Source organism: Capsicum annuum, chromosome 4 (genome assembly GCF_002878395.1).
Source record: "Capsicum annuum cultivar UCD-10X-F1 chromosome 4, UCD10Xv1.1, whole genome shotgun sequence".
Classification (NCBI taxonomy): domain Eukaryota; kingdom Viridiplantae; phylum Streptophyta; class Magnoliopsida; order Solanales; family Solanaceae; genus Capsicum; species Capsicum annuum.
In genome coordinates this window covers 207003950-207017237 of record NC_061114.1, presented here as the reverse complement: position 1 = coordinate 207017237, position 13288 = coordinate 207003950, and the positions used below count along the sequence as shown (strand labels likewise).

At 28.9% G+C, this 13288-nt stretch overlaps 1 protein-coding gene across 1 annotated transcript; it reads left to right on the top strand.

Annotated features, from left to right (window-relative positions):
- Positions 1-7333: 7333 nt before the first annotated feature.
- LOC107867507 lies at positions 7334-13288 on the top strand (the record flags this gene model as incomplete). The annotated part of the gene is given in 8 exon segments (XM_016713780.2): positions 7334-7764; positions 7861-8001; positions 8382-8606; positions 11011-11218; positions 12400-12536; positions 12784-12864; positions 13034-13100; positions 13179-13288. Coding segments are annotated over 8 exon segments (1271 nt in total), but the record flags the coding sequence as incomplete, so codon positions are not given.

Genomic DNA, 13288 nt, shown 5'->3' with positions numbered 1-13288 from the left:
TACATACATATATATATATATATATATATATATATATATGTATGTATGTATGTATGTATGTGTGTGTGTGTGTGTGTTTTTGTCTTATATTAATGAAATTAATGAATTTATTCTAAAGGGTAAAAAAATGAAATTAATCAAACACAGATATATTACTTGATTCCCGCCTTATATTGAAGGATTTGATTAATTCAAATTTTCAACATTAGTTGGTCATGTATCAGAAATCACAATATATTTGGCTCTCTAATATTCGCCTATCTTTTTACAAAATTTTATGTAATATTCTAAAGTTGTAAGAGAGAAAGTAATTAGCCTCTATAGTCATAAAATTCGTGCAAGTTGCTCAAAAATTATTTACATTCTCAAATTTACTTTAAAATTAACATTTTCTCAATTTGAATAGTAGACATCTTCTCTCTTTTATCCTAACTTTTTAAAATGTCTGTTTTCCCTTACATAGCCAATCTTTTTCTTTTTTACTTCTTCAAATCATGATTTTTTTAAAAAACATTTATATAACAAATCTTTGCAGGAAAAAATAAGCACTATTGATTAGGAAAAATAAAAAGAAAAGTGAGAAATAGTAACTTAAGTGCATACATTATTGACGTTTAATAGTGAAATGAATGAACAATTTTTTAAAAAGAAATTATTAATAACAATAAAATTTTAATATTTATATATACAAGTAAAAATCATAGAGTGATAGTTTTATAGATATATTTTGATATAATTAATAAAAATAGAGGTATATTTTATAATAAATTTCTAAAGAATCATCCATTTATATTGTAATTAAATTATACTTTAGAAATATTAATTAATGACAAAACTCGTTTATCCATTTAGGCAATTAAGAATAAGAGATAAGTAAAACTTAAATATACATATATACTTAATACATGTATACTTAAATAATATCTTAAAAGATAACATTAGATTTTGTAATAAATTCATAAAAATTATTCTACTTATAATGTTAATAAACTTAAACAAAAATCTTTAAATATCTAGAAATGGTGAAAGAGAGCAAAGAGATGAGGCTTCTAAAATTTTATTGAGTATTAGTGTGAAATGACTATATTGCCCTTGTTCGTCCTCTAACTCACCATTCTATATAATAAATAAAACCAGATAATGAAGGCCCGCTTTATGAGCCCAATATTAGCGTTTTAAATATATTTATTGATGTTTAATTAGTTTATTAAAAATTAAATTAATATGTTGAAATAAAATGATAGAAAATGATAATAAAGATCACACTTTAAAAAATAATATTTTTTTATTTTTATAAAATTAAACAGTACCTTACAACTTATTTGAATTTCGCTAATTAAAATAAAAAATATAAATCAATGATTATTTTAACATCAGGTCAAACATATTTTCTTGAATTAAATAATTAATTTTAATATTTTTATTTTTGAATTTTATTTGAAAATTATACAAGAGGATAAATTAAAATTATAAGTGTTAATAGATTAACAGTTTTTTTATAAAATCTTACGATCAATATTTTATTAAAATATGATTCTTTTACCTAATATACTATACAAATAAAAGTAAATAGTGTATTTATATTAAGGAGATAAGAGATTGTTCTTATCCATATAAACATATCATACATTCATTTTCATAATGAAATAATATAAAATAACTAAAGATACATAATTGATAGTTGAAAATTATCTATAAAAAAATAGAGCACAAATCAAATGAATATTGGTGGAGTTAAATTTTTTCAATAAAGGGATTAAAAAAATATATTATTTAATATTATTTTAAAGTTATTTTACAAGAAGGTTAATTTATCTATTATATCGTACTCTCTTCATTCCTTTTTATTTGCTCTATTTGGGTTGGACACACACCTTAATCTCTTACTCCTATAAAATTAAAAGTAATTCCACTAATATACTCCTAATTAAATTTTATACCTCTTTCCAAATCAATAATGGCTACATTTATTGAACAAGGGCATAATAGGAACATTTTATTCAAACTATTTGCAAGATTAAAGTAGTAAATATTTAGGAATACAAGCACATCCCAAATGAAGCAAATAAAAAGAAATGAATGGCGTATTATATATCTTATTTTTAAGATTACAAATCTCAATTTTTATGAAAGCTTGCATATAATTATATTTATATAATATAGTAAAATTTCTTTACTTTGATCATTTAATGCACTTTAATTTTTTTAAGAAAGTTTTTCTTTTAAATATTTGTTTCGCGAGTTGACATGCACATCAATTGTGATTACAGCTACAATTCATAAGTAAATATAAAAATTGTGTGTTTGAAGCCTTATATGAATATTATATATGTGATTCTTTTTTATTTCTAGTAAAAACACTAACAGACTGATTTAATGATTTGTTTTGTAAACTTATTTGATAATGAATAAAAAAATATCTTTAAATAGGTTAACAACTTTAAATTTTAACCCACCAAGTTCATGCGTGATAGTATTTTCTGAACAAAAAATTAAAATATTAAAAGCTTGGAGTATTAAATTTTTTTGATGGAATCAGAATTTTCACTTAGAAAGTTTAAAATATAAAAAAATAAATATATGAAGAAAAAACTTCAACATTCACATAAAAATATTTTCAACATTTACCACATAAAAATATAAAATAATTTTAATTCTATATAATCAATCTAGTATTTCGTGAAAGGAGATTCTTGAGCAAAAAAGTCAAATATTAAAAGTTTGGAGTATTAAAAATTTTGGCAGAGTCAAAATTTATACTTAGAAAGTTTAAAATGTAAGAAAATAAATACATGAAGAAAAAATTTCAGCATTTACCACATAAAAATATAAAATAATTTTAGTTCTACATGAACAATCTAATATTTCGTGAAAGGGGATTCAAATTATAAATTTAAATTTATTTAAAATAGTACATGTGACATCACTTTCAAAAAGTTAGTTTAAGAGATCATGTATTTACCAAAAAGGTCTAGAAAATTCTTTAACTTTTATGTAGTGTAGAAAGTAATAAAAGATAAATATAAGGACAATATTTTAAGAGAAAGTTTTTTAGTTGGTAAGACATACTTGAAATGTAACTAAGGACTACCAAAAAGCTAACTTCTCCTTTAAAATAAAGTTTTTTAGTTGGTAAGACATAGTTAGAATAACTAAGGACTACCAAAAAGTTACATTCCTGATTCCCCCTTATATATAGTAATAAAAATTTATGTTCAAAATAGGAATTTGTTCAAATGAAAAATTAAGAATATTTATATTCTTGAAATAGTAGGAATCAATTTGGGAAAAACTTATGTCTTGATATTTCAAGGGAGAAATAAGAAAGTTAACTAATAAAGAAGATCACAGAACATAATAACCTAGGTAAAAATATAATGTGTTATAATATAGCATTAAGATGTATAGCGATATACAAATAGCATGTTTGTAAGGTATTTTTATTTTATATCAAGAAGCTTGAAAAAAAGAGTGAAGAAAGAGATATTTTCAAGTTAAAGACCTTTTGCCCTTGATAATGAGTATAATTACAAGTTTGCCCTTGGTCGTGCTCAACTCTCCTTTATATATAGTAGAAACTAGATAATGAAGGGCCCATAAAAGTTTAATATAAAAATATGATATTGCATTTTGATCAATATTCTACTGGTATCAATTAAAATTTTAGCATAAATAAAATAAAGTTACCAAACTCTCAAATATTTTCTAGTATTGTTGGTATCTATTATGAGAACATTCATTTCTTAATATTCTAAAGCACTAAGAATCTAAATTTTTTTGCTTTTCTATATCGCATAATGATATAAATTTATTATGATTAAAATATAATTTTATTTGTTAGACTGAATTGAATTATACGTGAGATATACTTTTTTCAAGAAAGTAAAAAATCACATAGTATATTTAATGAATTTTCAACAGTGTTCCTAATTTCTTTATTTCCTTTGGTAGATCTTTTAATTACATGGTTCTTGTACTTCTTTCTTCATTATTTTTTGCACATAAATTGTTACTTTTACAATATTATTAATTATTAAAATAATGTTAAGTTTTAATTGATACAACAACATATCCAATATATAATTTCACAAAATAATTTTGAGAATAGTCACAAATATAAATTAAGAGTTGTTGAAATGACATTTTTACCCTTACCGTCATTTAACTCATTTTTCTATATAAAAAATAAAATATAATAAAATAGGTTAGTATGTGTTGACGATACGTATGAATGTATTTGTATCCATCCGATTTTAAAGTCCATCAATTTTTATGTATTTAAGAAGTTAGGATGTGTTCATGATATATCTATAATATATTAAAAGTACGAAGGATCTTAAAAATATTGTTTGAACCTTTTGCCCTTCATTAAAAATCTCTAATTTAGACAAAATCATCTTTTCACTATTTTTTTAATATTTAAGATTTAAAAATTAATTAAATATTTATAGTAAAATCTTTCCTTGTTAGAAGTCATCAGAATTAATGACAACTAATATAGTTTTCATTAATTTAAGAATTCTAAATAAATTAAAATTGATTTTATGAAGATTCAAAAAATCTAAAAATAAATATGAAAGTGTCGGAATAAAAAAAATGTAAGAAGCACACAATTTTTAAAAATTTTAAGCAAGTAAGAAGTATGTAATCAAAGAATTTCTAAAGATTTAACTATAAATAAGAAAAGAATTTAAATATAATTAACAAATAATCGTACTATAAATATGGTTTAAATTGATGTATTTCTCTTAGCCTCTAGCAATAAGAAAAAAAGATACTGCATGAAACTTCTGGTGGTAAAATATATATATGCTTATCATAAAATATATGTTATTACATTATTAGATTAAATTGTGTAAAATGTTTGAGAAGTGATTTGAATTTTTTGCACTTCATTAAAAATTTCGTAATAGACAGAATCTTCTAATGTTAAACAATCAAAAATTATACGTGTGAGGCACGTGCGGTTAACCTAGTATATATATGTGTGTGTGTGTGTCTATGCGCGCGCGTGCACAGTTGTATACACATGTATCTAAGTGTTTACTTTGTTGGATACATCAAATTGATAATAGATACATCAGATTAATGAATTTAATATTTAAATAATAATAATTATTATTATTACAATAATAATAAAATAAAATTAATCAAATTACATTACCAAGATATATATATATATATATATATATATATATATGTCTTATATTAATGAAATTAACGAACTTATTCTAAAGAGTAATAAAATGAAATTAATCAAACACAAATATTTTACTTGATTTTCGCCTTATATTAAAGGTTTTGATTAATTCAAATTTTCAACATTAGTTGGTCATGTATCAGAAATCACAATATATTTGGCTCTCTAATATCCGCCTACCTTTTCATAAAATTTTATGTAATATTCTAAAGTTGTAAGAGAGAAAGCAATTAGCTTCTATAGTTATAAATTTGTGCAAGTTGCTCAAAAATTATTTACATTCTCAAATTTACGTTAAAATTAACATTTTCCCAAATTGAATAGTAGACATTTTCTTTTTTTTTTTATCCTAAATTTTTAAAATGTCTATTTTCCCTTACATAGCCAATCTTTTTCTTTTTTTACTTCTTCAAATCATGACTTTTTAAAACATTTATATAACAAATCTCTGCAGGAAAAAATAAGCACTATTGATTAGGAAAAAAGAAAATAAAAGCGAGAAATAGTAACTTAAGTGCATTCATTATTGATGTTTAATAATGAAATGAATGAACAATTTTGTTTTTAAATTATTAAATAATAATAAAATTTTAATATTTATTTATACAAGTAAAAATCATAGAGTGATAGTTTTATAGATATATTTTGATATAATTAATAAAAATAATTAATAAAAATAGAGATGTATTTTATAATAAATTCCTAAAAGATCATCTATTTATATTGTAATTAAATTATAATTTAAAAATAATAATTAATTACAAAACTCGTTATCCATGTACACAATTAAGAATAAGAGATAAGTAAAACTTAAATATACATATATACTTAATACATGTAATAATTAAATAATATCATAAAAGATAGAATTAGATTTTGTAATAAGTTCATAAAAATTATTCTACTTATAATGTTAATAAACTTAAACAAAAATCTTTAAATATCTAGAAATGGTGAAAGAGAGCAAAGAGATGGGACTTCTAGAATTTTATTGAGTATTAGTGTGAAATGACTACATTACTCTTGGTCATCCTCTAACTCACCTTTCTGTATAATAAATAATTAACAACTATTGGTGGACGGAGGAAGCAAAAAGTAATAAATAATATGAATAATTTTACCATATCACTCTTTGAATATAATAAATTTAATACTTTGGGTTATGTATTGAGTAATGAATAGTAGTATATAATAGCAAGGACAAAATTGATAGAAAGGGATAAATTATCTGTTGATTCTTTGAACAAGATAATATGTTTTAACATCTATTTTTATTACCGCGGACAAGTAAAAATAGATGGAGAAAGTACAATGCTGAGCAAAAAATAAAACATTTTAAAAAACGTCATCCTCTTAATCAACGACGATTTGTTCAGTGTTGGCGGAAGCCAGTGTCTCAGATCTCGAGGACTTATTTTGACTGAAACAAGGGGCGAATTTTACCAACTTTTTAATATTCTATTTTAGGAAGAAGTTAAGCACCTGGCGCGAAAAAGGTTGTTTCACTAAGTAAGATAAAGTAAGAAGCAAAGGCGCAGGAGTTACACGAAAGCCCTTGCTTTGAGTTCCTTGTCCACTCTTTTCATTATTTTTTCGAAAATAACAAGGAATAGAGAATATATAACAAAGAAAGGTCTAATGGTTGAAATTATTTTTTTATTGCTATTTGATACATTTTGGTCATTAACATTAGTGAATTAAGTGAGAGTGCGGAAAGAGAGGGATTCGAACCCTCGATAAACAAAAACCTACATAACAATTTCAATGCTACGCCTTAAACCACTCGACCATCTCTCCTACATAGTGATTATAACCCAAAAATTGAGTGAATAGTGACTCGGTCATTAACAATTATTGATTGTATAGGTATGATCAATTCATTCTTTACAACTAAAATTAGAAGGAGGTAGTAAGAAATAATAAATAATATAAATAATTTTACCTTATGATTTTTTTGATATAATAAATTTAATATTTAAAAAATAATCAATAGTGTTTAATAGTAAAGAGAAAATAAATAAAAATTAATAAATTATTTATTTATTTTTCAAATAGCAATATTTATTTTTAATATCATGAATAAATAAAAATAAACAAGGGAGTATAGATCAGAAAATAAAATTAAAACAATTTTAAAAACTGTCATCCTCTCATCAACTGCTAAAAAGTCTCCACAATGGTACGTGGAACACTCTCACTTATACCCATTCGATAATCACATAGTTCCTTTCCTTCCTTTCCGTTCCCATTTCCACCGCCGCTATGCCGCCGCCGTCCAGCGACGGAGCTGACACCTCCGCCTGTGGCCGATGCACATGCTCTACCACCTCCGGCGACAATGAAAATCAAATCCAAAACTGCCAGCATTGCCGGAGATCGACTCTCCCTTCTTCTTCCTCCTCGTGTTCCTTACTTAGCCTTGAATCTTATCCGGTTCAAGATTACGATAAGCTTTGGAGAATCTATAGTGCTTCTGTTAAAGGATTTACTATTGGTGCTGGGCTTAAAGGTGGCCTTGCTATTTTTGCTGTTCTATCTCGGCTAGGACGGAGAAAATTTTCGAAGTAAATTTCATTGTTTTTGAATTTGGAAAGTGTTTAGATCTAAGTTTGATATTTATGTTTAGCTTATTTGTGTTTGATTTTTGATTTTTTGTTTAGGAAAGTGCAAATGGTATCGAGTGAGGAAGATATAGTGTTGGCCTTAAAGGAAACGCTAAGATATGGTTTATTCCTGGGCACTTTTTCTGGTACATTTGTATCTGTTGATGAAATTGTATCTGCTGTGGGAGGTCATCGAAGGTACGTCATATAGATACACACATTAGCTGATTTGTTTATATATGTTCTAGCCTTGGTGGATAGAGAAGGTATCATGTGGAATTAGTCGAGGTGCTCGCAAGCTGGTCTGGATACCACGGTTGTCAAAATAAAAATAAAAATACACACACTTTTGTATGTATAATTTTGTAAATGTACGTGTGTGTTAAATTCAGATACTTTCAGTTTGTCAAATATAATTATGTACATGTGAAATAGATATAACTAATGTTTTACTTATAACTTATCTATGTATTGTTTGCGGTATATGTATGTGAAAATCAGGAAACTTTGATCTGTTTGAGAGTTGGTGTGATGATTAACCTAACAGTAGATTAAGGAGAAACTTGTTTGAAATTCAGGACAGCTAAGTGGAGAGCATTTCTAGCGGGTGCAATTGCAGGGCCATCTATGCTTCTTACCGGTAACACACAACACACTAGCTTGGCGATTTACATTCTTATGCGCGCGACTGTGTTGGCATCCCGTTGTGGAATAAAAAGTAAGCGGTTTGGGCGCATATGCAAGCCTTTAACTTGGGCTCATGGAGACATTTTCCTTATGTGTCTATCCTCTTCACAGATCCTGTAAGCATTGTTTTTCTCCTTATGTGGGGACCTAATTTCATATAAAATCATACCGAGTAATGATTTTTTTCCTTATTGTGAACAATATATGCATATACTCCTTATGTTATCCATATATAAAACATTATTATAACCACGCGATCTAGTTTCCTTCTTAACAATGTAAAGCTGCAATTTTTATGCAGTGTTAGCACTGCATTGTTAATAAACTGTAATGTTATGAACAAGTAAATGTTTCTTCCTTCTGAACGTGATGTAATTTGCAGTGCTTAGAAATTGAGATTAAGCATACTGGGTTCTAAGTTAAACCATGCTGATTTGGTTCATATAAAAGTTAGCCAAGAAATTTGTTACTTTCCAAGTCAAACATAAATGAAAAGTAACCATGTAAAGCTGCAATTTTTATTCATTGTTAGCACTGCGTTGTTTGATAAACTGTAATGTCATGAACAAGTAAATGTTTCTTCCGTCTGAACGTGATGTAATTTGCAGTGCTTAGAAATTGAGATTAAGCATGCTTGGTTCAATCATGTTGATTTGGCTTCATATAAAAGTTAGCCAAGAAATTAGGTACTTTCCAAGTCAAAGATAAACAAATAGATCTTCTAGAAATGGTCATTGCCTAAAACTTTTTATCCAATTTAGTGGAGAATGAAAGGCGACCTTGAATAATTGGAGGATGAAGTTGACTTGTTGATTGGAAATCACCCTTATATTTTGATATATATCAGATTGATTGTCTTTGGTATTGTTCTAATGGAAGCTGTGAAATTGAAAAAGGAGAGAAGAGATATTGGGAATTATTGATTGATTATTCCCCATGTTCATGGGATTAAATAGTTCTTACAGATAATGTAAATAAGGAAAGAAAGTAAGAAAATACTATACAATCTCCTAATTGCTTGATTCTGGAGATTAGCAAATATTCTCAGATCTACACTAATTATACCATATATTCTCAGATCTACACTAATTATACCATATATTCTCATGTCTAAACTAATTATACCATATTTAACACTACCCCCTCAAGCTGGAGCGTATAAGTCATATGCTCCCAGTTTGCCACAAATATAGTCAATTCTGGATCCTCGGAGTGATTTTGTGAAAGTATCTGCTAGTTTTCTTTTGAGTTGTCAAATTTGTGGCGATGTATCCAGACTCAATCTTCTCTTGAATGAAGTGACAATCTATCTCAGTGTGCTTCGTTCTTTCATGAAACACGACATTAGAAGCGATATGCAGTGCAGCGTGGTCATAACAAAACAATTTCGTCGGTTCAACTCCTACCATTTTCAATTCTTAGAGAAGCTATCTCAACCATTTAAGCTCACACGTAGCCAGTGCCATAGCTCAATACTCTGCCTCTACGCTTGATCTAGCTACGACAGCTTGCTTTTTACTTTTCCAAGATATTAGATTGCCTCCAATTAACACAATAACCAGAAGTGAGACCGCCTGAGATCCTTCCCAATCTGCATCTGCATCAGAATACCCAACAATAGGTGCGTGTCCGTTGTCTTCATACAGGAAACCCTGCCGGGGAGAGCTTTTGATATACCGCATGATGCGAATCACAGCATTCCAGCGGTTATCACAAGGTGACTAACTACACTAACAGCAAATGAGATGTCTGGGCATGTGATTCATAAGGTACTTGAGTATGCCAACAAATCTCTGATATCTTCCAGGATCTTTTAGAGACTCACCCTGTCCTGTTATAAGCTTGGTACTTCAATGTATCTTATGTGGAAAGGCTTTATACAAGGCAAAACCTTTCATGAGCATACTACTGTCTTTGCATGTATGTCATCCAGAAGCACAATAGTTCAAGGATAATGTACCTCAACAATGAGCCGAAGTAACTGTTTGGTCTGTCGTCCATAGCCCAAATGGAATTCCTATTTTGACCCAAGCTAGCTTTGTCAGCCATATAACTTTGTCTTCTGCTGATAATGTGGGAGATGGGGTGTATTTTGTTAGCAACGGCAAGAAAAGGTCAATCTGTAATATTCAAATGAAGTGATGCAATATATACACAAGAAGTCAGTTTTAGCATTTCACAGTGTATGCAGAAAGTGCTTATGTTATAGATATGTTACTTGTATGGAAAAGATATAAATTCGTGCCTCCGTAGGATTAGTTGTGATTACAACTTCCTGAAGAAATTACCCAAACTTTTGTCTACTAGTAATTGTCTAAACACCTGTTTGTCATAGGTGTTACAATAAAGATTAAAAAAATCTTTTTCCTGACGAGTCTATTGTTTTGATTAAAAGGTAGAGAGTTCAAAATTCAAAACCTGCTTTACTCAGAAGACTGATTTGCATATTCTGAATCTGAGACGCCTATCCCCTTATGAGCAATATTTCGCTCTCATACTGCATTTTTTTTTTTCTGTCAGGTCTGCTTATATATTGAAGCAAGATAGTCTGCATCCATCTTACAAATCCTTTCTTAACAAACACGGTGGCAAAGCTTTGGTTATTCTGCAGGGTGTGAAAGACCTGGCATGTGGGAACTCTGTCATGAATTTGGAAGCAATAGAGAATCATTACAAGTCAAATGGTATTGACATTAAACTGGATCCACAAATGAAAGTACCCTGCTCGGTATGTCATAGTTTCCTGTCCTTTGGCCGGAAAAGTCGTCCAAATATGAATGCTGTTTTCTATTTTAGTTGGGTTTGCTACTTTATAAAATGCTGGGGGAAAAGGAGTTTAAGGTATTTACTGTGTACAGCTTGAAATTGGAAGTTTGGCTGGGAATTGTTTCGTGCCTCTGTTTTTATTGTTCTGCATTCTTAAATCTTTTTAGGTTGTCTGGGTAATTCTAGGTTAGGTTTTAATCAACAAATTTTTAAGATTACAAGAAGGGTTCTTGGGACTTGAGTGATATCTTTTTATGAAGGGTTTGTTAATTGATGACTTTGGCTATCTCTAGTAAGTTTATGTAGTTACTACTTTATGATTTAGAAGAAACTGATTTGTAGATTTATGTATTTTTACAATATCATAGATCGTTTTCCACTTTTGCTGTTTATTATTACCCTTTGCTTTTCAATAAACCAGCACGCTTGATAATCAAGTACTTTCTTTTTAGAGATAATGATGACAAATGCAACATCTGGATGCTATTATGTGTTCGTGGAGAATGTGTTGTTCGCTATCTTTTGTGTGCTATACTCTGTTCAGAAATTATGATATATCTTCCGTTCTTCTTTCGTGTGGTATTTCGGGGCTATGTGAAACGTATTTCGAGTTGTATTACAGCAAAAGGTACAGTTCTGATTTAATTGTCATAGTGAATACCCAGTTGAAGAGGAGAACTATATGAGGTTTGATATGTGTGGAATATCAATTCTGCAGACAAGTTCTTGAAACTATTAAGTACAAGATAAGTTTGTTCATTAATTTGCTTTATAGTTCCAATTATGGTGCATGAGTCACTGATTTGCTTCATATGAATAAAAATACCTGCAGTGCTGTAGCCACTTTATGCGTTGTCACAAAAAAAACTGTAGCTTCTTGATTTTTCATTTGAGGATGTAACTGGATGATGCAATTACCCTTTAGTTTACTTTTGCTCTGCCTGTATATGTTATGACAAAACCAAACATCCTGTTGTATTGGCCTCAATAATAGACTTAATTGTGTTTCATGTGTTTGCCTAAAGTAGGTGCCACTACCTTCTTGAAATCTTTGGATTCATAGTAATCAAAGATTGTAAGAGTTTAATCGACATGCTGATATTGTTGATCTCCAAGCACTGTTTTCCCTGGATGTTCATGCAGATAGTACACGAGAATCAAGGATGTGGTGAACATTTTATTTCTTTTCTAATTCAAGCTTACAAGAGAGCTCTGCCAGTTTACCTTCCAGTTTATTTAGTTCCTGCATTCATTGTACATCGTCAAGGCCTCTTGAAAAGGTACTGAATGTTGGTTTCATCAATGGCAAATCTTGTCTTCCTCGCATTTCTCATGGATACATTGATCAGCCATTGGTTGATAAAATCTGTAGCATTATAGGAGAAATATTTTAGCATAATTGTTACTAAGAATAATTTATCATTTGGAAGTACGTTTCCATCATGATAGTTCATATTGCTTTTCACCCATTCCTTTTCCAAGCCCTTCAGCTCCAGTTATTACATCATTTCGAGGAAATTTTTGCAGACCTAACACAATTTTGGCAAAGGGTCTCCTTGGTACGGCAAGGTCTAGTCTATTTCTCTCTGTGTATTGTTCATCTGCCTGGTAAGAACTGGTTTGATTTGTTGCATTTGCATTTTATTGTCTTTGTTATGAATATTTTTCCTCATTTTTCTGGCCTTTTGTCTGACAAGGTTAAGCCCCCTCCAATTTTAAGTACTCTTGCTTCAAATGATTGGTTATCTCAAAGCTTCATGCGTTGTTTTATTGTTAGGTTATGGACATGTATTCTCTTCAGGCTGTTCAAGAGGTGTAACGTCCCCATGGTAGCACTGGGAACGGTATAGGACTGATTAGTTAATTCTTAACCAGTCATTCGCTTCTCCCTCTGTAAAAATAACATAAAAACTCTTTTGCAGTTCCCTACTGGTCTGGCCCTGGCAATTGAGAAGAAGAGCAGAAGGATAGAGATTTCACTCTACTGCCTGGCTCGGGCACTTGAGAGTTTCGTCACATGCATGGCTGATGT